The sequence below is a fragment of the Epinephelus lanceolatus genome, chromosome 15 (assembly GCF_041903045.1).
Source record: "Epinephelus lanceolatus isolate andai-2023 chromosome 15, ASM4190304v1, whole genome shotgun sequence".
In the NCBI taxonomy this organism is placed as follows: Eukaryota; Metazoa; Chordata; class Actinopteri; order Perciformes; family Serranidae; genus Epinephelus; species Epinephelus lanceolatus.
In genome coordinates this window covers 13,915,984-13,943,799 of record NC_135748.1, presented here as the reverse complement: position 1 = coordinate 13,943,799, position 27,816 = coordinate 13,915,984, and the positions used below count along the sequence as shown (strand labels likewise).

General features: G+C 40.4%; 1 protein-coding gene across 2 annotated transcripts; it reads left to right on the top strand.

The window, feature by feature from the left end:
* The first annotated feature begins 5,226 nt into the window (after positions 1–5,226).
* mocs1 (molybdenum cofactor synthesis 1) lies at positions 5,227–27,335 on the top strand. Of its 2 annotated transcripts, none has more exons than XM_078174965.1 (11): positions 5,227–5,543; positions 6,910–7,021; positions 10,332–10,499; positions 14,564–14,728; positions 16,926–16,987; positions 20,199–20,310; positions 20,645–20,757; positions 22,616–22,726; positions 22,901–23,021; positions 23,142–23,189; positions 24,127–27,335. In XM_078174965.1, exons 1-11 carry the CDS (start codon positions 5,337–5,339, stop codon positions 25,254–25,256), a joined length of 2,349 nt encoding a protein of 782 aa, XP_078031091.1. In that variant the 5' UTR covers positions 5,227–5,336; the 3' UTR covers positions 25,257–27,335. The 2 variants fall into 2 exon arrangements, with proteins under 2 accessions (XP_078031091.1, XP_078031092.1); XM_078174966.1 differs by having other exon boundaries at positions 5,228–5,543; positions 23,142–23,204; positions 24,127–24,267.
* Positions 27,336–27,816: the final 481 nt, after the last annotated feature.

Here is a 27,816-nt window from a genome sequence, read left to right as displayed (position 1 = left end):
CTATTGCAATTTCTCCTAGGTTGGGCCCAGAAGTTTTGACATATGCGCTTCATATGAAACCTACAATGTAACATGTATGAATAGTATCAGCACTTTTAATGTCTTCAGTTGCCCTATTATGGGTTTTTTGTCTTTATGTTTTCTGGGAGGGGGGGGGGGTGGGGGGGGTGGGGGGGTATGCCACCTTGCTGCAAAAGCTTTTCGGGAATCTTTTGTTGAACAATGAAGACATGAACTGAACCGAACTGTTAATTATGAACATCTGTAACACAATGGAAAGCATAAATTCAGAAAGGACATCGCCTGCAGGCTGGTGGAAAGCCAGAATTTCTCATTTGGTGCATGAACATGAGTCTCCAAGAATTAACTTGATTTCCATTACATTTCGTCTAAAAAGAGATTTTGGCCATTTTGGCAGTTATCTTATTACACATCTTATAATAATAATCCTATGAAAGGAAAAATGATAGAACTTGATTCCAAACTAGAGGTTTGTTTGCAGTGTCATTAAATCGATTTGACTTGCAGTAACATTTTGATGCATGAAATAACACATTGGTTCATTGTTCAGCACTGAAGGAGCCCCTGTTATATCATTCTGCACTAACTCCATCAGAATATGATTCAACTCACTGTCGAGGAAAAAGGAAAATCATTGGTACAACAATGTGAATACCAGATAAACAGGTTTTGTTTTCGGTCGTGAGCTCATCTCGCCTCGCTGCACATGATTTATATAAACCAGGACTTTGCAGATCACCTATTTGTGGTTCATAATTTTGATTTTGCAGATTATTTTTGTGTGGTACGACATTGTTCAGGCAAACAACACTCTCATAATGCACATATTGTAGAAATGGAGATACTTATTTCCCAGCAGGACTGTTGTTAAAATATATACCACAGACAAACAGCTTTTTAGTCTAAGTGAGGTGTGTTGATTAGAGTACAATACCCCTCATCAGGAAGCAGAAACACTCCGCGGATCCAACAGTTGGTTCTGCTATTTATAGCTCCGGGAGAGAGTTGTTACTTTTCACAAATATGGACTGGATTTCCAGGAGCATGAAATTACTGCAGTTGCATTTGCCAAAATGCTTTGCCACACTGGAATTTTACAGCCAGAACATTCAGAATCAGAATCGGTTCTGATGGCCAAGTACGTGTGTAGGCCTACACATACAAGGCATTTGACTCAGTTATTTTTTATACACACAGAAATATATATACTGCTAAAACGAGGACAACAAAGCTGAACAAAGGAAAACATAACCATACATAAACATGTATACAGTATATACATACATTGTTTTCATATACAAAGCGTGCTGGTGTAAGTATGGTTGCTTTATATACATGAGAACAGTAAACAATAAACAGGTTGTGTCCAGGGTGTGAAGAGTCTGCTCAGATATTTCCTGACTCTGAAGGAGTATAAGTCCTGACTGGAGGGCAGGTTGGTGCTAATGATTCCCTCTGCAGTCATGACTGTCTGTTGTAGTCACCTTGATACCCTCCTTGATGTAAGGTTTATTTTACACAGCAAATCCATTATTTTCTGTCATCATGTATAAGATATGTTGATTATGCTAAAAGTTCTTCCAAAAAAATGACACCAATAACAAACCCATAAACCAGTCTGTTTGTTTCCTTTCTAAATGCCTTAGTGTTGTTTACACCATAGACTGTATAAGGGTTACACACTAAAAAAGAAAATCTAAATTGTACTGCCATCTAGTGGACACTCTGCACGCTACAATCAGTATGCTTCCAATGCAGAGACAGCAAGATGGTGAGCATAGCACAATGCAATACACACGTAGGCCTACTTGCTTTAAAACCTACAGCCACATCAGACTTTATTTTCCAGCTTTATTTAGCTCATGGACTTCGATTTTTACATTATTAAAGCATTCATGCTGTTCTATGGCATGTACTTGTTTATTCATGGAAGGATTGATGAAAAGACCCACCGGGCATGTCGAATTAGGGGAATGGATGGATTACTGAACTGTGCACCAGCCCAGCGGCCCAAAGTGTAAGGGCCCCCCCTTGCCTTCACCTTCAAGATGTCACTCAAATTAACAAGTATCGATCAGGGGCACACTAAAAATGACCACAAAATGACCATAAAGGGATGCAAAGAGACGCAAAATAACTACAAAAGGGGGCAAAACAACAACAAAAAGACAAAACAAGCTCAAAGAGACACAAAACGACTGCAAAGAGAAAAAAAAAAACAATTTCAAGGAGACAAAGCAACCACAAGGAGACACAAAATAACAACACAGCGGGACAAAACAACCAAAAAAGACACAAAAATACACCACAGACACAACATTACCTCAATGAGACACAAATTTACCTCAAAGAGACACAAATTACCTACAAAAAGGAGCAAAACAACCACAAACTGACACAAAACGGCCACATAGAGACGCAAAAACAACCACAAGGAGACACAAAAAGACACACAAAACTACAAAAAGACACAGTTTACTTCATAGAGACACAGAACAGCCAAGGAGACACAAAATGACCACAGAAAGACCACGAAAAGATGCAAAACCACCACAAAGTCTGTGTGCCTCACTCTTGTGTAAGAGAGATGGTGGGGCCTTTTGCATATCTGTTCCCAGGGGCCCTTTGTCTCATAATCCGCCCATGACCAGGGGTCATGGGGCCACTATAGAACTTCTGTTTGAAGAGACTGTTTTAAACTTGTCTTGTTCACAGAGTGGAGCTGTCCCAATCATATTTGTTTTTTTGGTCCTGATCCCTTAATATTGAATGGCCTACCTGTGACTTGAAGACTGACCTGATATTTTTTTTGTTTTATATCTATTGGAGTGGGTTGTTATGCTATGTAGGAGAGAGGTTCTGTTACATGTCTGTGGCTAGGATTTTTGTGCATTGCACCTGTAGAATAAACGTTCTTACTTGTTTGTTAAAAATGTGATTTTCTTTGTAATTTCCAGTAAATGTTCCAAATTAAACGTGCAAATATATTTTGGTCGTATTTTTGAGCATAGCACACACATCTCCCAGGATCTCTTATGGACTCTAACGCACCACTGCCCTGGTTAAGAAGGCACTGTGGAGGCTGTTTCCTCGGGACACTGAAAAAAGCCAACCTGTCCCAGCAGCTGCTTCTGTCTTTTCATAACTGCTCTGAGAACGCTTTCCAAAAAGGGAGGTGTTGGTGTGGTTTGTTTGCTGCACAGCAGCAGACAGGAAAGCTCTTCAGAGACTCATAAAGTCAGCACAACAAATCACTGGCACTCAGTTACCATCACCAGAGGACATTTACGGACCATCATTAGCAACTCATCTCACCCAGGTCACCACTTTTTCCACCCTGCTGCCCTCTGGAAGGCGCGGCAGGGCTCTATAAGCATTTCCAGATTCACGAAAAGCTTGTACCCAAGTGCTTGCTTTTATCTATGTATATAGTCTTAATGTGTCTGCTTGAAAGTAAGGTTTGTGTATGTACCACTGGAGACACCTAATTTCATTGTACAGTGACAATGACAATAAAGGCATTGAATTGTACTTTATTGTATTGTATTGTATTGAATTGAATTGAATTGAACTGAACTGAACTGAACTGAACTGAACTGAATTGAATTGAATTGAATTGAATTGAACTGAATTGAATTGGACTGAGTTGAACTGAATTGAATATGCACACAATGTTTGTGTAGTCATTTTGTTTTAAAACCTTTCATCACATTAAACTTATGATCTTGGGCATTGTAGTTTGATAAGAATAGCAAAAAAGATTCCACAGCTTTCAACCACATCTCTTGGCCCTCATCAGCACATGGAGTTTGTCCAATTGATGGGTTCAGTTGCCATCACATGACTGAAGTATGAAATGTTGGTCACATGACGTGAGGATCATGTGTTTCTGTGGGCAAAAGGTACAAACTGGGGCTCTGGAAAAAGAAGCACATATATATTTGAATTTCTATGTGTGAGTTAGAAACCATCAGTATCAGCAGATGAATGAGCTCCATTCCTTGATCAGCAGTGACACTCCTAGAAGAATATTTCTGTGCTCTGTGACCGTTCTTCCAACAATGCCTTTATGTTTCCAAGATACCTTCATTCTGAATATGATGAGCTATCTGTAACTGTGATTAAGTGCACTGTGCATATACTTACACACATACTAAGAGACAATGACACACATATATGTCTCAGGCATATTTATTTAACTTTTATTCTCACATAAATATCCCTCCATAATACAAACCTGTCTGTGTAATGTATTTATGTTTGTTCTGTGCTGTCTTACATTTCCAGCAAACTATTGCTTCAAACATGTAAAATGAAATCCTTTAATGTGAGGATCCCAATGCAACACTGGGGTCTGTGATTGCCCTAATATGCCACTAGAGTTTATGAATAGCACATCAAGCAGAGGAGCATTGAAAAAAGAGGATAGGAACAATAATCCAATTTTAATTGTTTCTTGAATTATTCTTTAAATGGAAATCAAATTACTTCTTCATATCATTCAGACACAGAAAGCCAGCCTTTCTCAGGTCAACTATGGCGCTTGGTCACTGCACAAAGGACCCGATTTGAGGGAACATGTAACGTGTGAGCTTCTTTGGGGCACACACCCTAAAATGTGTCCTTTAACATTTTGCTGACTCCAGAGAAAGGGTATTATAGTTAACTAAAACAAATCAAGAACTACATGTGAAAAAACATTTTAGCTAACTGAAATAAATATGAAAAAAGAAGGAAACTAACTGAAATAATATTGTGTACTTACAAGATCAGCCTAACTATATAAAATAAAATAAAAATACATGGGAAATGTCTTTAGTTGTAGTCTTTGTCAATTTAGTCAACACAGTAAGCATTAGGAGGCTGTGAGTCAATTGCCTTCACGAAGTGTTATATCTTTTAATGTCTAAAATAAATCTTGCCCCTGACAAATGCCCCTCATAATAAAAAACTAATAATGATATAACTAAATAAAACAAAAAGAAATGAATAACAAACACATAACGCACCCAGGGAACTAACTGTAACTAAACTGAACTGAAAACAAAAATTAAAGCATAATAAAAATGAAGATCATGAAAAATAAAAAGCTCTAATGTCTCACTAAGTTCTTTGAAACGATAACGTCAACCACACTACACTACCCAGAGTGCACCGGCACCTGCGTAAGATGGTACGATTGGCTGACGTGACCCCGCCCCTTATCCCTCCCTCCTGGTTAACTGGCATGTTTTACTGCAGAGCAAGAGGAGTACACACACCGAGAGCCCCGAAAATAACCATATAAAACCTTGGAGCTGTGAGACTATAACACCATGGCTACACACGCTAGCTTGTGCTGTCGCTTATTCGACAGACATACCAGCTTAACACATTTAAGAAAACTCCTCGTCCAGTGCGTAAGCGGTAATACCCAGCGTCTGTATTCAGGTGCTACGCACAAGGAAAATGAACTTGAACTTAGAGACTCGGCTTCATCTGCTCCTAACTTCGCCTCAGCTCTCAAAACTAAGTCAAGACAGGTAAGGCTAACATAATACTGACTCACAGACACTGTCGTCTCGGTGTTGTACTCGGTGTTGAGGTTTTCACTATGTCTAATCTCAGGCTAGTTAAGTTACTGGAGTTGCTAGCCAACTGGTAATTAATGAGTAAGGTTAGCAGTTTGTAATGTTGCTACAATCTCTGTCCATGGGAGCAATAAAGGTTTAACTAGCTAACTGCTGGGGACTAAATATTAAACCAGCACCACCACTATGACACTGGTGTAACATGGTTATATAAAGTGTTTTTTAACAGCAGTTCAACTAAGTTAGATTCATATTTATTTCATGGTGGAGCATGCCTTTACCTTAGGATGTTATTTACTTACATTACAGCAGATAAACAGACAGCCAATGCAGTGTGAAGTTCATTGTTCAGCCGAGCTAACTTGTCTTGGCAGGCACTATCAGTGACAGGGTGAATGAACTAGCAAAGTATTTTCCCAAAGGATTTTATGGGGTCTTTCTGAGAAGTAAAGATGGCTGCTGTAGAGTGGATTTTTTTTTTTAACCTTTGGAATGATTACCACTTGGTTTACATTGTTATCCTCACATTACTGTTACAAGTCCTTTACACAGAATAAATAGGGATGCATAAATATTCAGTATCTGACTGGCTCCTGTGATTTACTTTAGTAGTAGTAACATGCTTGGTGTTACGCTGATAACATGTGACACAACAGCAGGCCGCTATTGACAGTCAAAGGTTATGACAGGCATGTGCAAAGCCCTCGGTGAGACTAACATTTTGATGTGTCAATACTTTTATTTAGATATAGCCAATTCAGGATTTTCTGCCCCAGTGTTTTCCCCAGACTTTGGCCCTGGTGTGTTGTGCCTTGCAAAAACTATAAATGGTTGCACTGTTTTGTAATGCACCAGTATTCTTTGACAATACATGAACAAGGATAAAATCAATGTAACGATAGTGTAAACGGAAGAAGACATACTTAATTTATCCCGAGGGAAAAACAGTTTTTTTTTCAGTCCGTTATTATTACATACACACAGGCCCAAAATACACACGCATGCACAAACAGGACCCATACACATGCACTGAATGGAGATATGTCAGAGGAAGGGGCTACCCATGGACAAGCACCCCGAGCAGTGCCCAGGAGGCTACCAGCCCACACCCCATACTTTGTCTATATAGAGTCTTGAACTGCAACCCTCCAGTTCCTTAGCCAAGTCCCTATGGACCGAGCTACTGCTGCCCAATCTTGTGTTTGATGCAAAATATGGCAAAACAAAACATAGGTGTGGTACTGTGCCCTCATTATCAGCCGTTTCTACATGACAGATCAGTTCCACTGTGACATTATCCTGTTGTGTCTATCCCCAGGTGAGGCTAAGAGATGACAGCATTCTACCCTTTTCAGCGTTTTTGACTGACAACTTTGGCCGGAGGCACAGCTACCTGCGCATCTCCCTGACTGAGAAATGCAACCTGCGCTGTGAGTAGAGTAGATGTTCCCACTGTGCCATATTAAGGATGTCATCAGCTGCTTTGGTTTATTTTCCCTGATGCTTATCTAGCTACTTGAGGAAACCACATTCAGTATTAGTGATTCTACTGCAGCCACCAAAGGTAAGAGACCTAAACTCACCAGACTGTGGAACTGAGAATAATGTCTTCCAGCTAAATGAATTACAGTCAGTGTGGCAATTCTTTGTGTTTTTTTAAAAAAATGAAGTTATTCATCTACTTTGAAGTTTGTGCTCAACTTGACCTTTGGCCCTTATTTGGAAGTTAAGGTACTCTGCCTTTGTACTGTCTGCAAGATTATGAGAGGTCATGCCAAGGCAACAGGCATTAACTTCCATTTAAAGGGATAGTGCACCCAAAAATGAAAATTCACCCATTATCTACTCACCTTCATGCCGATTAAGGCTCAGGTGAAGTTTTAGAGTCCTCACATCCCTTGCGGAGATCCCAGGGGAGAGGGGGTAGAAACACAACTCCGCCTAATGGAGGCTGACGGCGCCCCAGATTCAAACGTCCAAAATCACATAATTGAAACCACAGAATATCTCCATACTAAGTTGTTTGGAAAAAACGTCATTTGAACTCTGTTTTTAGCCTCATAGGAGCCTGTAGCTCTAACTGCCTCTCTGTGCACCATGCTCACGTGTGCGCGCTTGCGCGAGACCGTGAGACATGGGCACCGCGTTCATGTGTGTTCACATGCTTTCGCTGGTCTCGTGCGCAGATGTGAGGACTCTAAAACTTCACCTGAGCCTCCAACGGCATATGGGTGAATAGATAATGGCTGAATTTTCATTTTTGGGTGCACTATCCCTTTAATCTCTCACTTTGTCGTTGATTACAGTAAGCAATTAGGGATGCACCGAAATGAAAATTTGTGGCCGAAGCCGAAGCCGGATAATATTAAACACTTGGCCAAATACCGAGTACCGAATACCGAATATCATTGTTTAGTTTTTCATTAGTTTTTGCAGATGAACCCCCTCCAGATTAGTGTTGTCACGGTACCAAAATTGGATCCCACTGTATGATATAAATGAAAATATCATGGTTCTGAGTAGTATCACGATACCACAGTGAAAATGAGGCAGATGTGCCTTTTGTCATTTATGAAAAGATAAATCACTTTTCTATAATACATCAATGATATTTCAATGGAATAAATTACTTATTGACTTATTCATACTTCAAAAACAGCATCAATAAATGATTAACATAGTGGGGATCAAAATAAAATAAATAAATAAAATAAGAATCAACCAGCCACCCTCCTCCCCTGACGGCCCCTTCATAAGTAAAGAACAGTCCCTAAAGTGCGGTGAGGTTTGTGGGCCGTGAACGGCTCGTTTCTCCTCTGATACGTCACATACTGTACCTGTGTTCCGCTGGCTCAGCTGTTCAGGTACTTCTGGGCAGTCCACACGCCAAGAAGAGGATATTATTGGAGCCGACTTCTCCTCGCTGGTAAGACGATGGCCCCGTATTTGACAGGAATACGTTACTGTCTGTGTCTGTGACCCCCGTTCAACCCACAGTTGGTGGGATTCGCCTTTTGTTTCTGCTGCTGGTTGAAATCTGTAGGCTGCTCGCACAGCGTGCTGAATGATTTAAGCCTATTTTGCGCGCTCAAAACTATTTTTAGTCGCAAATGCGAGTGCGGTGACGGATGGATCGTCACACTGCCGACATTTTAATCCGCCCGTCACGGCACGCTGTTTGATTGCATTATCAAAACCGTGCCGCTATTATTCGGCCTTGCTTTTAATTTATTCCACCGAATACCGAATGTGTGTTTTTTTGCAATATTCGGCCGAATATATTCAGTTACCGAATATTCGGTGCATCCCTATAAGCAATATACTGTATGATAATAATTCTAACCTGGATAGTATCTAGTGATATGTAATGAAACTGTCTTCTCAATATAATAGCCTACAAACAAGGATAATCAATCAATTAGTGTTTATTTGGTTTTTTTTTTTAAACCACTTTACTTTGATTGTCTTTTGATGGTACATTACCAACTCACGTCACCAGGACCAAACTTTACAATATTTTTTGTCCTAACCGTCACATTTCGAGTTGCAACACCAAAAACAGTTACGTGTGGATAAATGAAGTGCAGCTAAGCACAGTGCAACAAAGCCAGAAAACCTTAAGGGAAGTTAAGAGATGTTGCCTTGGTTTCTCTACAGTTTTTTTGTTCAACAAAAAACAACACTTGAGGCATGGAATATTTATCCACATGGCAGAGCGGGTCTTTATTGTTACAAAATTGGCAAAAAGTCATTTTTGACCAAAATGAAATTAATGTCTTTTGCCTTTGTACAGCAGAATACAAGGATAAATAGTCTGTCTGTCTCTGTCTGTCTATCTATCTAACAGTTATGTCAAACATCATGACGCTTTGTTATAAAAAGGATGAATTAGCAGAATATGTAAAAGTGATGTTTGAAACATAGTCGTTTTAAATGGAATTGATTTTTTTTCTGACGACAAGTCAAGTCCTCTTCCTCATCTGAATTTTTTAGCATTCAAATGGAATGACATTTTGTAGCAAAATTATATGGAGCACTAACAAAAGTTAAGTTTATCCAACATCAGCGCTTGTCTCTATGAAAATATTGAGTACCTTGGAATCTAAGTAGGCCTGGCACAGAGATATAGTGGTGGTACAGGAGACTGTCATCAGGCTGGAATCATCTGCAAATATCCAAAAAGTGTAAAAGTAAAATAAGCAAAGTAAATTATATACAGGTCCAGCTTGTATGTGATGAAGCGCGACACAATAGGGTTTATTTGTTAAGAAATATCCATGGGAATTTTCTCTAATCAACTTGAAGTGGGCAGGTTATTGAGCATGTTTTTATGTACAATCATATCTGGCTGCCTAGTTTTTTAATTTCTCTCTGAGATGAGATTCAATCTAGAATTCAACTTTTTAACATATTGGAAATGTAAAATAACTCAGTGGCATGCAAAAAAAGGATAAGAACAACAGTATAAGCATTTTCATTGTATTTAAAGTTTATTGATTTTTGTACTAGTTGCCATCTTAAATATTCAGATAAATTGTGACCACAGAAAAAAATACTCATCTCTAGGTTAATATTATAATACTGTTATGATATAAGTAGAGCCACCTCTGTGGCACTCATATAACAAGGCACTTATTGGAAGATACATGAATTTGTGACAGTGCAGGATAAAAGCATCTGTTGAGTGGCACATTGCATCTTTGTTATCCTGTCACCATTTCACCATCTTCCCATTTTCAGGTCAGTACTGCATGCCAGAGGAGGGGGTGAAGCTTACACCACGGGGCCAGCTGCTGTCCACCTCGGAGGTACTGACCCTGGCTCGTCTCTTCGTCCAGGAGGGGGTGGAGAAAATCCGCCTCACTGGAGGAGAGCCCCTCATCAGACCCGACGTGTTGGATATCATCGGTAAGAAACTTGTAAAAAGAATTGAGTTGATTGTCCATGAGATTGTGGTTTCTTTTTTTAAATTGTAAAGCCAGGACGTAGAAGTCAAGTCAAAGTCAAGTCAAACTTTATTTATAAAGCACATTTAAAAACAACCTCAGTTGACCAAAGTGCTGTACAGTTATTGAAAAATAAATTAATCATACACAAATATCATAATAAATAAAACAAAGGAAATAGTAAGGGCTCAATTTAAAAAACTAAAAATTAGATTAAAAAAGGGAAATAAAAGAGTAAAAAGAGTAAAAGCCAAGGATTCTTGCCTAGCAGGGACTGAACGCCAAGGAGAAAAGATGGGTTTTCAGTAATGTTTTAAAGTGCTCAACAGACTGTGCAGCTCTAACCTGGAATGGTAGGCTGTTCCACAGCTTTGGGGCCACCACTGAGAAGGCTCTGTCCCCACGAGTAGAGAGTCTGGACCGAGGTAGTGCCAGGAGCAGCTGGTTTGACGACCTAAGTGCTCTAGAAGTACTGTGAGGCTGTACAAGCTCTGATAAATAAGACGGTGCCAGACCATTTAAACACTTAAAAACAATTAATAAAACCTTGAACTGGATCCTAAAATTAACAGGCAGCCAGTGCAAAGATGCAAGGACAGGACTAATGTGATCACGCCGTTTCTTTCCAGTCAGCAGGTGGGCAGCTGCATTTTGGACTACCTGTAAACGGCGCAGTGCTGACTGGTCAAGACCAACAAACAAAGAGTTACAGTAGTCTAGGCGTGATGTAACAAAGGTGTGAATAACTTTCTCAAAATAATCTTGGGGGAGATATGCCTTTACTTTTGCTAATAGTCTTAGCTGGAAGAAGCTCGTTTTGACAATAGAGCTTATCTGCTTATCAAACCTAAAGTCACTGTCCAAAATAACACCAAGGTTCCTTGCAAAAGGGTGGCAGTGAGACTTAAGGGTGCCAATGGCGCTGTCATACCCATCTAACAGATTTTGTTGGCCAAATAAAATAATCTCAGTTTTATTTTTGTTCATGGAGAGAAAGTTCACTTCCATCCAAGATCAGATGTCATTGAGGCAGTCTAATAAGACTTGAACAGAGGCTTGCTCATTTGTTTTTAAAGGCAGATAGATTTGTACGTCATCTGCAAAGCAATGAAATGAGACATTGTGCTTTCTAAATATGGATCCCAGTGGCAACATATATATTGAAAAGAGGAGGGGGCCCAAAATAGAACCCTGAGGCACCCCACAGTTCAGGGGGGAAGTGGCTGAAGAATACTGGCCCAGCTGGACAGAGAAGCTCCTATCTGAGAGGTAGGACTGAAACCACTTAAGAACAGTACCCTTAATGCCCACACAGGTGTTTAAGCGAGAAAGCTGCTTTGAGTTGTTTTTAACACCTGTAACCAAATTGTGGCAAACACAATTATACGGTTTACCATATGACTCAGTGGGTGTAGTGACAGTCTTTCCAGAGAAATGATTCAGCATTTGGTTTGCATGTTCTAACCCTGATGACTTGATTAAAGCTTTTCTAAGTGATATGAGGACAGAGAGGACAGAGAGGACAGGAGCCGGATAGGTTTTCCATGCATGCCTTCAGGTTAAGACCCACTTGTGGAAGTTAAAATAATTTGTTACACCACAGCCATGTGCTTAGTCTAATGACACATTATCACATTTTAATTTCACAGCTTGATTTGTCGATTAACTGTTGCAGCCTCGGCCACTGAGGATCATGTTCAGACAATACTGCTTGTGTGAGCGACAGTAAAACACGGCATGAACGAACAAAGTAATGTGGCGTGACCAATGGTCAGTGTCTTTGTAGAAAGAAGATCATTGGCTGCCAACAGCCCCATAAAGATCAGCATTTATCTCGGTCATGTGTAGAGCCTCCACTGTGACCTCACATGACCCTAACTAAAGTTTCTTGGAGGGAATAATTTGCGTTAAGTTGAGACAGTTACTTTTGATCCGCTGTATTTGTTTTTTTCTGACAATAGATAATAGAGTAGGTGTTTTTGGGATGGGCTGCACCATGACAGTCATGACAGTGTCATTTTGGGTTTGGCTATGTGAAGCTTTTTCCACATATCAGTGATGAGCTCCTTTGCTAGGATGCAGGAAACAGATGTACATTCAGTGATTATCTCTTTGGTGAGGGCAGTCACCAGTTTTATGAAGTTTAGCTCACGTATTACCTCACCTGAGTTGGGTTACCTCAACTATTCATTAATTCCTAAGCTTGCGTGTTAAGTCTTTTTAAGGTTTGCAGTAACTACTAGCTAGTTTAAAACTCATAATTTACTAGTTGCGTCAATAAAACGCCTTAACAAGAAATGTTTTGGTTGTAAAGACTTGGTTAGTAAAGAGTTGGTGGTATTTGTACAGTTTAAAGTGAGTTGGAAATATCCCCTTGAAGTCCCACCCCTCTCAAACAAGTGTTTTCCTTCTGTTTGTGTCCGCTTAAATGTCTTACAAAGTTGTGCAAAGTTTGTCACTGAAGAGGTGTTTTCACATTACTCTTCTGCAGGGGGCGATATCTGTGCCTTCCCTAAAATATGAGATTTAAATATACGCCATGTCACTAATATGAAAACCAGTCGCTGTCTAATAAAGGAAACATATAAAGAGAACAGACTTCGACCCAGCACTGGCAAAGAAACCTGAAACCTCCAGCACAGAGCGAACTTGTCAAAGAGCTGAGTTAGCATTAGCATTATGAACATTCTGACAGCAAACATGGTGGAGTGTACAGTTTTTGGGTGTTAACAGGACCCTGGAGCTTCCTTCCACTGTCTAACGAAACCTTAATTGCAGCAGATATTATTGTATGTTTCAGAACTACTAATGCTGTTGTCTGCCACTGCCTGTTAGCCTACAGGCTAACAAACAACATAAAAAAAGATGCTAATTATACTTGCTCTTCTGACACATCTTCTAGTCACTGACTTTTGTGCACATGTTCAAACATGTATGGTTGAATCCCTCTGATGTTTCCTCTAATGCTAACGCTAGCCTCCTGATGCAGGCTGCTCTTTCACCAGTCAACCTAGCACATGAGGCGCTGGAGAGAGCTGAAAGTGAAAGTGAAACTTAATCACATTTCATAATGAGAGAGAACAAGGAAATCTTCTTCCGGGACCTTTTCAGGGGTTGTTTTTTGATTATCATATGGGAAAACTGTTAAAAAGAATATTAGTATTTGTGTAAGTATAAACATGTCCGGAGAGGGACTTTAAGGTAATATAGTTTAGCATTAGTAGATTTGCATACTTAATAAGTAAGGGATAATGTATAGTGAGCTGGTAACTGTTGAAAAATAACTGGAGCATGTTAAAGCACGTTTTATTGATTCAAAATTTGCAAAAAGAAATGTGTCTGTACTCTGTATCCATGCCACTCCAATCCTATTTGGCCTGTGTGGACTAACGTTGACTGATTTTGATGCTCCTCAGTCTAAGGCTGTTGCTATGGCATCCCTAGCAACAGAGCAGCAGAGCAGCAGAACAGCGGTGATACCTCAAGAAATAAACACCGCAGAATTTTGTTGATTGACCAATCAGAATCAAGTATTTAAGAGTGCCATGTTCTAATTTGAGTTATATTCTGTTATTTTTGTGAAATGTAATGAAAGGGATCATCAGCAATTTTAGTCTAGTTGCAGGTCTTGGTGAGTTCTACTGCATTTGTGAAAAAAAAAAAAGTTTTATAAAGGCTTTTGTGGCTTCAGGGAGAAAATGAAAAACTGCCCCTTGTGAGTTCAACAGTGTTACAGGAGTGCAATGCTATCACTCTTTAAGGTCATCTCAGTTTTGTCATCATAAAGCCAGCTTTTGGTCAAGTGTCATGTCAGATATGACAGTCATTTTCATACCACTTTTACGCTTCAATCAAAATGGATCATATATAAGCAAGCTAACTAACGTGTAGTCGGTTAGCTCATTTAGCTATGCCACAGTCACACCTGGCAGATACTGGGTGTAAACACCACAGTTTTTTCTTTGTGTCTCACTCTCTCCCTCTTTCTTCATCTTCCTTGTTCTCATGTTTGCTCTCCCTCTACAGCAGAACTGAGGAAGCTGGAGGGCCTGAAAACCATTGCGGTGACAACCAACGGCATAAACTTGGCCAGGCTTCTGCCCAAGCTGAAAGAAGCAGGCCTTGACCTGATTAACATCAGCCTGGATTCACTGGTCCCTGCCAAATTTGAATTCATTGTCAGGCGGAAAGGTACAAAAGAAGTATTTGACCCATAATAAGCTGCAATACTGAAAGGAAGGTTAAATGATTGGAAGCTTTCAATGTAATATGAGACATAATAGTGCTGAGTTTAGAAGACAAGTGTCAGAGAAAACCAGTTTTTGATGTCCTGCTACAAGCTACTCTTACAATGACAGTAAGTGTTTGATACTGTAGTTTAAGTATGCTTAATTGCAGCAGATGAATGTTGAGTTGTATTTTGTCTTTGGAGTCATGTCCTCAGTTTCTTTGAGACTGAAAAAGGCTCTCATCTATAAAAAATAATGTTTCAGTGTTGTTTCTGTTGTTCTCCTTGTCTTTATATAACCCAAAAGTTGTTAATGGCCTAAATCAATACTGTGTGCATATGTTGTTGTGGGCCAGTCCCACAAGGTTACTGATGGAGCCTGTAAACTCAAAACACTAGACACTAGAAACAGATGGACTGACTGAGATCAGGGAATAAGGGAGAGAAAAAGGAAATGATGGCAGTACTGGCACAAAGACGAAAATATTGTCTGAGCCAGTCTTCTTCCATAACACCTGATTTTTTTTTTGTCACTAAAAGATTCAGCAGATATTAGATGTGTGGTACGGCCTGAAAGACATCTTGTCCCTTAGCTTTCAGGGAGCTTATTCAGTATTTTAACAACAACATGTGGTATTTAATTGCAGTTATGATGCTTCTAGATGACTAAACATAAGCCTCACCTTCTGCAGAGAAGCATACCAGCCAGTGTGAGTCTGCCTGGATTTGTGGGTTTTGTGCAGATGAAAACAAACGATGAGTCTGACCTTGACAGTTTGCAGTTGAAAAGCTCTGGCTGCTGCTGAGGGATTTGTGGTAGATGTTTACATGTCAGTGGTTTGTAGCAAATCATTTGCTTAGTCAGATGTTAAAAGGCAGCGAACAGAGAAAGCTGAACTTGTGTTGTAAAGACCTGTAAAGCTAAAGTATCCCACATTTTAGACACTTGCATCACTCAGCTCTGAGCTCAAGATTGTCTTGTGCCTGTCGTATAGCTAAATACATTTTTACCTTAAACTTTACTTAAATCAGCACCATCTCTAACTTAGATTTTACGAGGTAGCACAGAATTCAACAATATCAAGGTATGATTAAAGGATAACTTCGGTATTTTTCAACCTGGGCCCTATTTCCCCATGTGTATGTGTGCGTATGATTCATAGGTACAACTTTTCTAAAATTGGTTCAGTATTGAGGGAGGCGGATGCAGCCGGCAGCCGCAAAATGAGCTAAAACGGTAATGGGGGCAAATGCGTCCCGTATAAGTTTGTGCATTAAAAGTGCTTTTTTTTTTCGCCACTGACCGTTTCAGATCGCGAGTGCTATCTCTGTAGATAGCATACTAAGCGTTTCCCTGACCCTTCACCTCCTCCCGGCTGTGACGTCATCTCGCGAGAGCTTTGCTTATTGCCGGAAGAAAACGGAGGAGCCATGCTGAGCACCGCTCAGAGTGGCGCTGGTTGTCCCAGAGTACAGTTGAGAGTACAGTTGAGAGTTTTAAACTCCATTGAAAACAATGGTTCGTGTTTGTGCTTATCCGAATTGCAAGAACAGGATGTCGCACAACACCCCGTACAGCTTTCATAGGCTGCCTTTATCGGACGGCGAGATGCTTAAGTTATGGCTAGTTGTGCTACAAATGGATGCTAACACTCCTGTCCAGACACTGCGCCTTGCAGACCATCGGGTCTGCAGTGCTCACTTCTCCCAAGATGACTACTGCCAGCCGAAGAAGAGAAGACATCCAATCCCGAAACACCTCTTCCTCAAGAATATGGCTGTCCCACGAGTAGAGAGAGCTATAGACACAGTGGAGGTAATGTTATATAATCAATGTTCGAAACGCTTACTATGCTATTTACAGAGATAGCACTCGCGATCTGAACCCTCCAGTGGCGAAAAAAAGTACTTTTAATGCGCAAACTTATACGGGACGCATTTGCCCCCGTTACCGTTTTAGCTCATTTAGCAGCTGCCGGCTGCATCCGCCTCCCTCAATACTGAACCAATTTTAGAACGAGCTGTACCTATGAATCATATGCACACATACACATGGGGAAATAGAGCCCAGGTTGAAAAATACCGAAGTTGTCCTTTAATGCATTAAATGCAAAATATTTAATTTAACTTTAGACATTCATCATTAATCTCTCTTTCCAGGGTTCCACAAGGTCATGGAGGGCATTGATAAGGCTATTGAAATGGGCTACAATCCTGTCAAGGTATTTTGTTCATCTTTTCAAACTTACTTTTGTTCAGAAATGATAGCTATGGATGTTTACTGTAAAAAGTACTGTGGTCAATTGGAATGCTAAAGATGCCAGGATGGAGGAAGTCACATAGCTTGATGCTCTGAATACGACCAAGAACTATTTTCAGTTCAGTTTTCCTCATGTTGTAACTACTCTATTGTTGTTAGGGCCACTGTTAGAACAAACAGTGATAAGGCTCTCTGAATAATCTGAATTATAGTTTTGAATTTTAAATTTTATGATTAGATGTATTTTTAGAATGAGATAAAACACTGTCTTTTACTTCATCTTAATACCAACATGCTTTGGCTGCTCATAGATTTAACATAATTGCTAAATATAATATTTCACCTACAGTACAGGCCAAAAGTTTGGACACACCTTCTCATTCAATGCGTTTTCTTTATTTTCATGACTATTTACATTGTAGATTCTCACTGAAGGCATCAAAACTATGAATGAACACATGTGGAGTTATGTACTTAACAAAGAAAGGTGAAATAACTGAAAACATGTTTTATATTCTAGTTTCTTCAAAATAGCCACCCTTTGCTCTGATTACTGCTTTGCACACTCTTGGCATTCTCTCCATGAGCTTCAAGAGGTAGTCACCTGAAATGGTTTTCCAACAGTCTTGAAGGAGTTCCCAGAGGTGTTTAGCACTTGTTGGCCCCTTTGCCTTCACTCTGCGGTCCAGCTCACCCCAAACCATCTCGATTGGGTTCAGGTCCGGTGACTGTGGAGGCCAGGTCATCTGCCGCAGCACTCCATCACTCTCCTTCTTGGTCAAATAGCCCTTACACAGCCTGGAGGTGTGTTTGGGGTCATTGTCCTGTTGAAAAATAAATGATCGTCCAACTAAACGCAAACCGGATGGGATGGCATGTCGCTGCAGGATGCTGTGGTAGCCATGCTGGTTCAGTGTGCCTTCAATTTTGAATAAATCCCCAACAGTGTCACCAGCAAAACACCCCCACACCATCACACCTCCTCCTCCATGCTTCACAGTGGGAACCAGGCATGTGGAATCCATCTGTTCACCTTTTCTGCATCTCACAAAGACACGGCGGTTGGAACCAAAGATCTCAAATTTGGACTCATCAGACCAAAGCACAGATTTCCACTGGTCTAATGTCCATTCCTTGTGTTTCTTGGCCCAAACAAATCTTTCTGCTTGTTGCCTCTCCTTAGCAGTGGTTTCCTAGCAGCTATTTGACCATGAAGGCCTGATTGGCGCAGTCTCCTCTTAACAGTTGTTCTAGAGATGGGTCTGCTGCTAGAACTCTGTGTGGCATTCATCTGGTCTCTGATCTGAGCTGCTGTTAACTTGCAATTTCTGAGGCTGGTGACTCGGATGAACTTATCCTCAGAAGCAGAGGTGACTCTTGGTCTTCCTTTCCTGGGTCGGTCCTCATGTGTGCCAGTTTCGTTGTAGCGCTTGATGGTTTTTGCGACTCCACTTGGGCACACATTTAAAGTTTTTGCAATTTTCCGGACTGACTGACCTTCATTTCTTAAAGTAATGATGGCCACTGGTTTTTCTTTAGTTAGCTGATTGGTTCTTGCCATAATATGAATTTTAACAGTTGTCCAATAAGGCTGTCGGCTGTGTATTAACCTGACTTCTGCACAACACAACTGATGGTCCCAACCCCGTTGATAAAGCAAGAAATTCCATTTATTAACCCTGATAAGGCACACCTGTGAAGTGGAAACCATTTCAGGTGACTACCTCTTGAAGCTCATCGAGAGAATGTCAAGAGTGTGCAAAGCAGTAATCAGAGCAAAGGGTGGCTATTTTGAAGAAACTAGAATATAAAACATGTTTTCAGTTATTTCACCTTTTTTTGTTAAGTACATAACTCCACATGTGTTCATTCATAGTTTTGATGCCTTCAGTGAGAATCTACAATGTAAATAGTCATGAAAATAAAGAAAACGCATTGAAAGAGAAGGTGTGTCCAAACTTTTGGCCTGTACTGTATATCCTGACTATCACTGTGCGACTTCCTGATAGGCTGTATGTGATTTATCACTGCATACTGTAGTATCCCAGCGTTACACTTCCATAACTACGCCATCCTGATTTCAGCATTAAAAGCCATTTGAGCACAGTGCAGAGGGGCAGAGAATAGCTAACCAGTGGGATACACACACAGGGACTCGCATGCACAAATATGCACACAGCCAGACCATCTACCACAACAAAGACCAGAGGCTTAGATTACAACACACACACAAAGGTAGAGTTGCTTTATTCCCTGCTCAGGACACTAACACTCCACTATATCTTTACAAAGCAAATAGTGGTTTGATGCTACCTTAATGATCTGAATATCATATAGAGCTCTGATAAAAAATAAAAATCTGTTTGACAGTTCATTTGTGTGTCCTAAACATTATTCCTCTAAATCATCAACCAGTAATGGATTCATCTGTCAGGTGTAATCCGGCAAGGTCTTTTCACAACTATAGGCTGTGACGCGCAGATGCCTGCGTCATCTTTAAGCTTCCAACATTACACGGGCTTTCCTTTCCCCCATTGAGTCTGTTGTTAATGCAGAATGATAGCTGCAGAGCAACAATCAGAGGTGACTGTGTTGTACAATACAGACCTAGCAAGTTTGGGCCAGCAGTCTTCTCAGTCAGAGCCACCTACCACTGAAATAGTCTTCCTGTTGAATTAAGAGAAAGCACTATTTACCTAACCTTTGAACATAAACTTAAGAGATGGCTTAAAGCAAACCAAACATGCAATCATGTGTAATCAATCTACTACCTCATTTCTGGCACTCCCTTTACATGCATCTCATATTTTTAGTGTATTGCTGTATTGTATCATATTGTGTTGTAGTGTAGTGCTACAGTAGGCCACATTTGTAACAACATGTCCAGTGACTACAGATGAAAATGATCTAACTCTGGTACATTTAGTGAATTGGAAACTGAAGTGTTGATTAATGTGTACTGTCCCTGCTAAATAAAAAAGGCAATTACATACCGATGCATGCATCGCCAGAAAGTAATATTATTTGATCAAATGCCTGTGTGGTTGCTTCAGTGTCCAGCTACTGTGTGGTTTCAGCCTTGAAATTGGCATCCTCAAAGTTGAGACACAACTGAGGAGATGAATGTACAGTTTAGTAATCAGTGGCTTTTTGTTGTGTGCTGCTCTCGGTAGGTTAACTGTGTGGTCATGCGAGGCCTCAATGAGGATGAGCTGCTTGATTTTGTGGCGCTGACAGAGAAGAAGCCTCTGGAGGTGCGTTTCATCGAATACATGCCCTTTGATGGTGAGTGCTGCCTTCACACAATGTGTTATTACACAGGTCTGGAAAACTATCCAAAGAGTCAAATTACAGTACGAAGCTGTTTTCATACATTGGTTAGACATCCAAATATATAATATAAATGTGAACTCTGCCTGCAATGCTCAGTGCTGTCCAGCAGTTCTTAAAAAATCAAACTGACTATTTGATATTTAGTGTTCAAATAACTCCTTTAAGAATTGAGTAAAACCATTGCAGTGATTTATTATAGTATAAAATGCTCTTGGCCACTCCATGTTGTAACTTGTGATATGCTGCACCCTACACTGACCCACACAGCTTCCTCTTCTCTCTGCAGGCAACAAGTGGAACTTCAAGAAGATGGTGAGTTATCAGGAGATGCTGGACCGCATCAGGCAGCAATGGCCCAAACTGGAAATGTTTCAATGTGGACACACAGAAACGGCCAAGGTCAGTCTGTCTGCTGCTCTGTATTTCTCCATCATTAATGTGCTGAAAAATAACAATTGATGATATTCATTATTGTTGAGGTGAGTGGGCGATAGAATTTCTCTGAGAAATACTGTCTTTTACTTCCTTCTGGCACATTATTCGATCCTTCTAATCACATGTAAGCCATTCCTAACTCAGTTCTTTCAGAAAACACTGTTGTATCTTATCAGCTGACACACATTTGTAGTGCTGGAATTGTTAGTTGATTCATTGTGTGGCCAATAGAAGATCAACATTAACAATCTTCTAAAGAATCTCATTAATGTCCAGATCTGAGGGAAACATGAAATGTCTGGTGCAGGGCTGGAAATAAGCACCAGCCACCAGCCAAATGCTGGTGAAATACACAGTTGCTGCTAGATTTGTTTTACTCATCAGCCAAAAAAAACAATGCTAATCTATTGAGTTGCTGGAGGATTTTGGAATCCAGTAGCCACCGTGGCAGATGGATGAAACAGTTCATTTCCAACCCTGGTGTAAAGGCCCTGATACACCAAACCGATGGTCTGCTGTTGGTCAAAGTTGGACCGCTAGTGAGTGTCTGCCACCCTTGTCGATGTGGTGTGTCCCACACTGTTGGCCCTTGACGAAGCTAATCGATTTTTTCACCCCCGATTCAGCATGTTGAATTGGCGACGGCAGACACAAATGAAATTAATCTGATTAGCAGTTCAGTTCAGCGCATGATAAGAGAAGTGGAGGTGAGGATTATAAACTAAGACCAAAAGTCAAAAGGGAATGAGCTCAAAACAAACTTGTTACATAAGGCAGGGTTCCCACAGCCTTGAAATATAATTATAAAAACTCAGTGGTATCATGTGATACACGTAGACCAAATGTTTGGATAAGCAAAAACCAGCCCACTGTCTTGGATCATTGATCCACTGACATGGGGGAAGACAGAAGAGGCATAACAGTGATCAAGCTTAATTTATTAATACATTGCGTACGATAAGGTTCAGGCAAGGTTTCAAAACAATTATTAGATATTTCTATGAAACCAATGTTTGTTTACCAAGAAGTAAATGCATAGAAACTTGTCAAAATTATAATTCCAACACATCGTATTGAATTGAGATCTATAGAATCTTTGATTTTATGATACGATACGATACAATACGATGTACTGTATTGTCCCCGTAGGGACATCTGTCTAATTTCTATGTTGCAACCTTAATTTTTTGCCATGTACCTGCATGTGCTGGTCAGGTCAGTTGGCAGTGGACATATGTGGCTAGTTGGCAGCAGGAATGCGTAACGAGTGAGTAAAGTTAGCTTGCCATGGCAGTTTATTTATCAGCACATGCCTTGTAAGTGTATTGATGTAAGGCTGTATAAAATTCATGGGTAAAAATGTTATGGAACCCTGGTAAGGTGAGATTATTTTCCTGTAGCTATTGAGCTCTTTAACAGAAACATTTTGTGATTGTAAAAATGCTTTATTCTGTCAAAATTGGATTGTGTTTTTTGTGCTAACTGGCTAACTAGTGTCAAGATGGTCTTCCGGTTTCCCTTTTTGAATAAGGATTGCAGATGACCGCTGTCTGCTGTTGCGGAGCGTTATTTGCTCTCACGCAGGTGCAGAATGTATGCGCTGGTTGACTCAGCTGTAGTCTTAACAGTTGTTCCCATGCAACTTTTTTGGCCAAGACACAGCAACGTCAGGCAATGCAGCAGGGGGCTTTCATCACCACTAGTTCCCTTAAGTTTGTTTGGTGTGTCTGGGACTTAAGAGCCAAATCAAGCACTTTGTCATGGCTTTGAAAGCTTGAAAGCCGTCTGAAAGAATTCTTCACTCTACTTTTTCTTATAACAGACTTTTAAAGTGCCAGGCTTTAAAGGTCAGGTGGGCTTCATCACCTCCATGTCTGACCATTTCTGTGGCTCCTGCAACCGCTTACGCATCACTGCAGATGGGAACCTCAAGGTAAAGCTACAGTGATTCTTTGTTGGGTGTCAAGGAGCTGTTAATGGGTCTATTTTGTGATAATGTAGCTGCATACTGTGTGTGGGCGCTATGAATAATCTCATCCATCCAGAACCATCCATGATTTGATTTTGAATGTTTTCCCTTCACTCCTTCCTGTCTGTCTTCTCTCAGGTATGTTTGTTTGGGAGCTCTGAGGTGTCTCTGAGAGATGTCTTGCGCTCCGGGGCATCAGATGAAGAGCTACTGCAAATCATTGGAGCTGCTGTGGGCAGGAAGAAGAAACAACATGCAGGTAGACATGTGTCCATTGGTGTTAGTTCATATGCAGTGCGTCATTTGTGGGATATACTCATAGATTATTGAGGATTATTTCTTCCACTAGAGTGTAATCTCTTCCTGTTTGTCTTCTCAGGCATGTTTAGTATCTCTCAGATGAAGAACAGGCCGATGATCCTCATTGGTGGGTGACATGGCTGTACGTACAAATCTCTCACACCCAGTTTGTTCACTGTTCAGTCATTATTTCTTTGTGGTGTTATGATCATCATGGGCTGTACCACTGTATCTTTTCTACATTCATCTATTCACAGTTTATTATACAGCTTCAAGATTCAATGACATTTGAACTAATGAGAGTTAAAAACTTCTGTCTGAAATGTGCTGGGCTAAATGGCATATAAATAATAACTTGATATTTTTAGGCCATGCCATGATATACGAGTAAGATATTTTTATATTTTCTGTAAAACTGTATAACTGTTTAATTTAACCTATTTATGGGAATAATCATACCTGTGTGATCATTCCAGTAAACTAATTTCAATTTAGATGGAACACAACCATAAGTGACATTTTAGTAAATGTACATTTTTGAAATTTCACACCAGAGTGTCCTGAGTAACAACACAAACAATAATGAACAATTTCTGTTTAAAAGCTCAAATCGGTCAAAAACAGCCGACAAGGGCTGACTAGTACCAATGGTACATGACACACAGCAAAATAAGGGAGATTTTGTGGCATATTTTGTACAGAATAGTAGTTTATTCCACGTCTGCCCTCCTGAAACCGAACCACTCCCAGCTGATAGACACACTCCAGGATCTTCCTCCATTTGGGATTGACGTGAAACTGTTGGGGTGTCTGTGCATGAAACTGAGAGGGAGAGTGAGTCTCCTGCACATAAACACAGCCTGCTTGTAATGTATGAATAAATCACTAAAATGTGCAAGGAACATTTTTGATATGACAGTATGGTCATCTGCCATGTCACACAAAAGATGATACTCGAATATATCGGATAGATTTCATATATCGCCCATGTTCATCTACATATAAATGTGTGCTGTTTCTGTGAATCGCTGTCCCTGACAACCAGTGTTCTCTGTTTCCAACAGGCACCACATCCCAAATGCCTTTGTCTCTGCCACAGTCACAAGACAGCCAGAGAGCTTTCCCCATTGTTTCTCATCTTACAAACAACACATTCCTCTCTCCAGCAGCAGCTCCTCACACATGTAGCTCAGGCAGCAGGAGAGTCCTGAATAGAGAGGGTTTTTTGTGCCTTCCAGACTGCACTGCTTTAACACAAGCAGGCCGTGTCTGCTGCTCCAGAACCTTAAAGAGTGGGGGTACCCATTTTAGGTCACATTTCAACAAAGAGAAACTTAATACGATGGACTGCCTCCACAGTGCAGCACCCCTTCGCTCATCTGAGTTTAGTAATGCTCTAACTTTCATCAGTGGTCACACTAAGACTGCAAGTTTTATTCTGCGCACAAATGTCATGAGCTACATTAATACAGACTGTCTCAGGTACGCACAAGCCGGGGGGCCTAATGCTTTGAAGAGCCACATACTCGGGACCCCGGGAAAACCTATTTTTTGCACACTACTAATGAATGCCAAATTAAATCTTAAACAACGCAGTGTTAGACTGTGCCACAATCAAAGTTCCAGCAAAGACCCCAGTGTCAAAGTCAGACAATCTGTGAGGGATCACACACAGTCAGGCACAAACATCTACAACGCTGACCTTAATGAAACAACCGAAGCCCAGCTTACACATACAGACGCCCAGGGCCGAGCCGCCATGGTGGATGTCGGAGGGAAAGCTCCCACACGTCGAACAGCCACAGCCCGTGCCACCGTCATCTTGGGCCCCACCGCCTTCCGGCTGCTTCGGAATAACCAGCTGGCTAAGGGTGATGCCTTGGCAGTGGCGCAGTTATCTGGCATCATGGCTTCCAAGCAGACCTCAGCCCTCATCCCGCTCTGCCACCCACTCCCCTTAGACCACACCTCTGTCACCTTTGACCTTGATGAGCTGCAGAACGCTGCAGTCATTACAGCAACGTGCCGCACTACAGGCAGGACCGGAGTTGAGATGGAGGCTTTGACGGCCGTATCCGTCGCTGCGCTAACCATCTATGACATGTGCAAGGCAGTGAGCCATGACATCATCATCACGGATGTAAAACTGGTCAGTAAGACAGGCGGAAAGAGGGACTTTCATCGTCACCCGTGACATCCTCTCATAACATTGAATCCAACCCTGGAAATCTAGGAATTTATGAATTGTTAGCATCGTGAAGACTGCACCAGATTTTACCAGAATTGTCATATTTTTCTACAAAACTAAACTTTATGCCATCACAAGTAATTTAAAAGGTGTTCTAATCATATAAAAGAAACACTTTTGGTTACTGTTGACACGATACTGGAATTTCTAACTTCAACAGTACCTTGAAAATATCAATATTCGATACCATAAGAAGAAAATTGGCAGTACTGTCATAGAATATAAATCTTTTATTAACAGATAAATATAACAGCACTTTAACATGACAACAATGACTTGTCTTGGGTGGTAGCAGAGAACAGCAGTATGACTGTAGTAAATATTAACAGTTACTACTTTTTCACATTAATAAAAAAAAAAACAATATTCTTGCAGTGGTGCACCTGCTTAAAAGCCTCTGAGATTGCTTTTCAAAAGGCAATAAAGAGCAAGTAAAAAACAAAACAGTGCCACGAATCCCATATGCAACCGGAGTGAATGAGAAGAGTGACGAGAACACAGCACTGTGAGTGAGTGAACAAAGGCGCGGGACTGTTGTGATGTGTGTGCGTGGGTCGACTTGCGATTGAGGAGATGAGAGAGCAAACAAGTAGTATCAATAGTATGGCTACCTTGCAAAATAAGCACAGTTTTGAATATTCAGAATTGATATGTATCGATAAATGGATATTTTTGACAACACTACTTAGAGTTTTACCCCCATCCTGCCAACGTCTGCCAGTAGCCTTCTCGATTGCCTGCTCCAGTGATGCTGTTAGCAGAGTTGAATTACTTGATCTGTCACTTATCCCACACAATATGAATCATGTTACCTAAACCGTGTTCATGTTAACTTAATTTTAGCAGCGCTTTGCAAATAATTCAAGTGTCATACATGTTCATGTTATATCTTGTAATACCTATCTGACATTAGTATCAAGTAAAGAGCTTAGAACAGATGTGTCACTAGAGGGCACTCCAGTACTGGATTCACAAGCCTCCCTGGGACAACAAGCTGAGGGCGGCTTCAACACTACTCACATGTTGAATGTATTTAACGTTTATCACCCTACATCAACTTTGAAGAGAATTCAATTTAGAATGAAGCACACATGTATAAAAGTGTATGAACCTGTTTATACCTGGTAATAACGTGTCTCAGGTGATCTGAGCACAAGTGGACAGTTGTGAATGCAATGAGCAACTACTCGGCTGATGTCCCTGCTTATCTGGCACCCTACCAGATAAAAACACTACTGACACAGAGCTGAAAGACTACGTGAAAATACCAGGTATAAACAGGCATTATGTTTAATGACTTCCCAGGTCTGCTGATAGTCTTAACTGTGAAATACCACATACTCTACAGTATATGTTCCTCTACTTGCCTGCTTTGCATTGCTATAGTGGTTTTACAGGTTAAGCTTTGGGGTTTATTCAGTTGCAACTTCTCTCAGCAATGTTGCCGTCATTATTTTGTCAGTAATGGGAAAGAATTCACCTTTTTATTCTTATTTGTTTCCTTCTACCTCCTGTTGTACATTGGAAACACTGGATGTTTGTACTCATACCACATTACAGTAGAGGATGACCTTACAGCAACTGTTTTTTTTAGCTTTTGCTCTAAAATATTCACTATTCACGTACTGGCTGATAACAAAAATCATTACACTAAGGTTTTGTCGTTAATTTGATGGTAACTCAAAATGTACAATTGTAATTCTTATATGACTGAAGTGCTTGACGATATGGCAGGTGATGCAGTCTCCATGTATTGCATGTCACATTCATTTTGTCATTAGTACTGTGGGTATGAGCCTCTCTGGTCTGCTCTGTAGACCAACAGTTCTCACTTACTGTCTTTGGAGAACTGAATATTGCTATTTTTGTATCATAGCCAATAGTTGATTGTATTCACTCTGCACCCAGGTCTCTTCATTGAACTGCTCATTTTTTGAAAGAAGTAAATGCAAACTGAGTTGCTGCAGGCTTGTGTAGCATTTATTTTACCTTTATAAAAATTAAAATATCCAACCTCTCCTGTCATGTCGTAACTGTGTCCACTGTGTCTCACAGTTGAATATTGTGTGATTCTGTCAGTTACAACTTAGAGTGTGGTCCATGGTGTTTTATCCAGTAAAAAATGGGGGCATTATTTTTTCAGATCATATGCTTTTTAGTTCCCTTGAAAAATCATCGCTTTCCCTTAAAATGTATTTCTAGACAAGATGGCAATTACAGTCTGAATTATTGAGACTACATTTTGCAAGTATAGGTGCAACCTGATTAGACCAGCATAATCTACTATATATACATACATATACATCTATACAACAGATACATGTATACAACAGATAAAAAACTATGCACAAGTTTCATAATCCCCTACCCCTCTTTGAGTGAATTAAATGCTAAACTTATTAGCTCTCACAAACAACAAAAAAGAAACAGGTTTTTAGAATATTCTAGAAACGTACCCACATTTGATGAATTCAAATTAATTCCTCTTTTCTAATGCCGATCCTCA

Bases quoted from the DNA above. Each gene is read 5' to 3' on its own strand.
- mocs1 (XM_078174965.1), top strand. From the start codon at position 5,337: ATGGCTACACACGCTAGCTTGTGCTGTCGCTTATTCGACAGACATACC. The intron at 7,022-10,331 runs GTGAGTAGAGTA...TCCCATTTTCAG, and splicing joins TGAGAAATGCAACCTGCGCT to GTCAGTACTGCATGCCAGAG. The intron at 23,022-23,141 runs GTAGACATGTGT...TTGTCTTCTCAG, and splicing joins GAAGAAGAAACAACATGCAG to GCATGTTTAGTATCTCTCAG.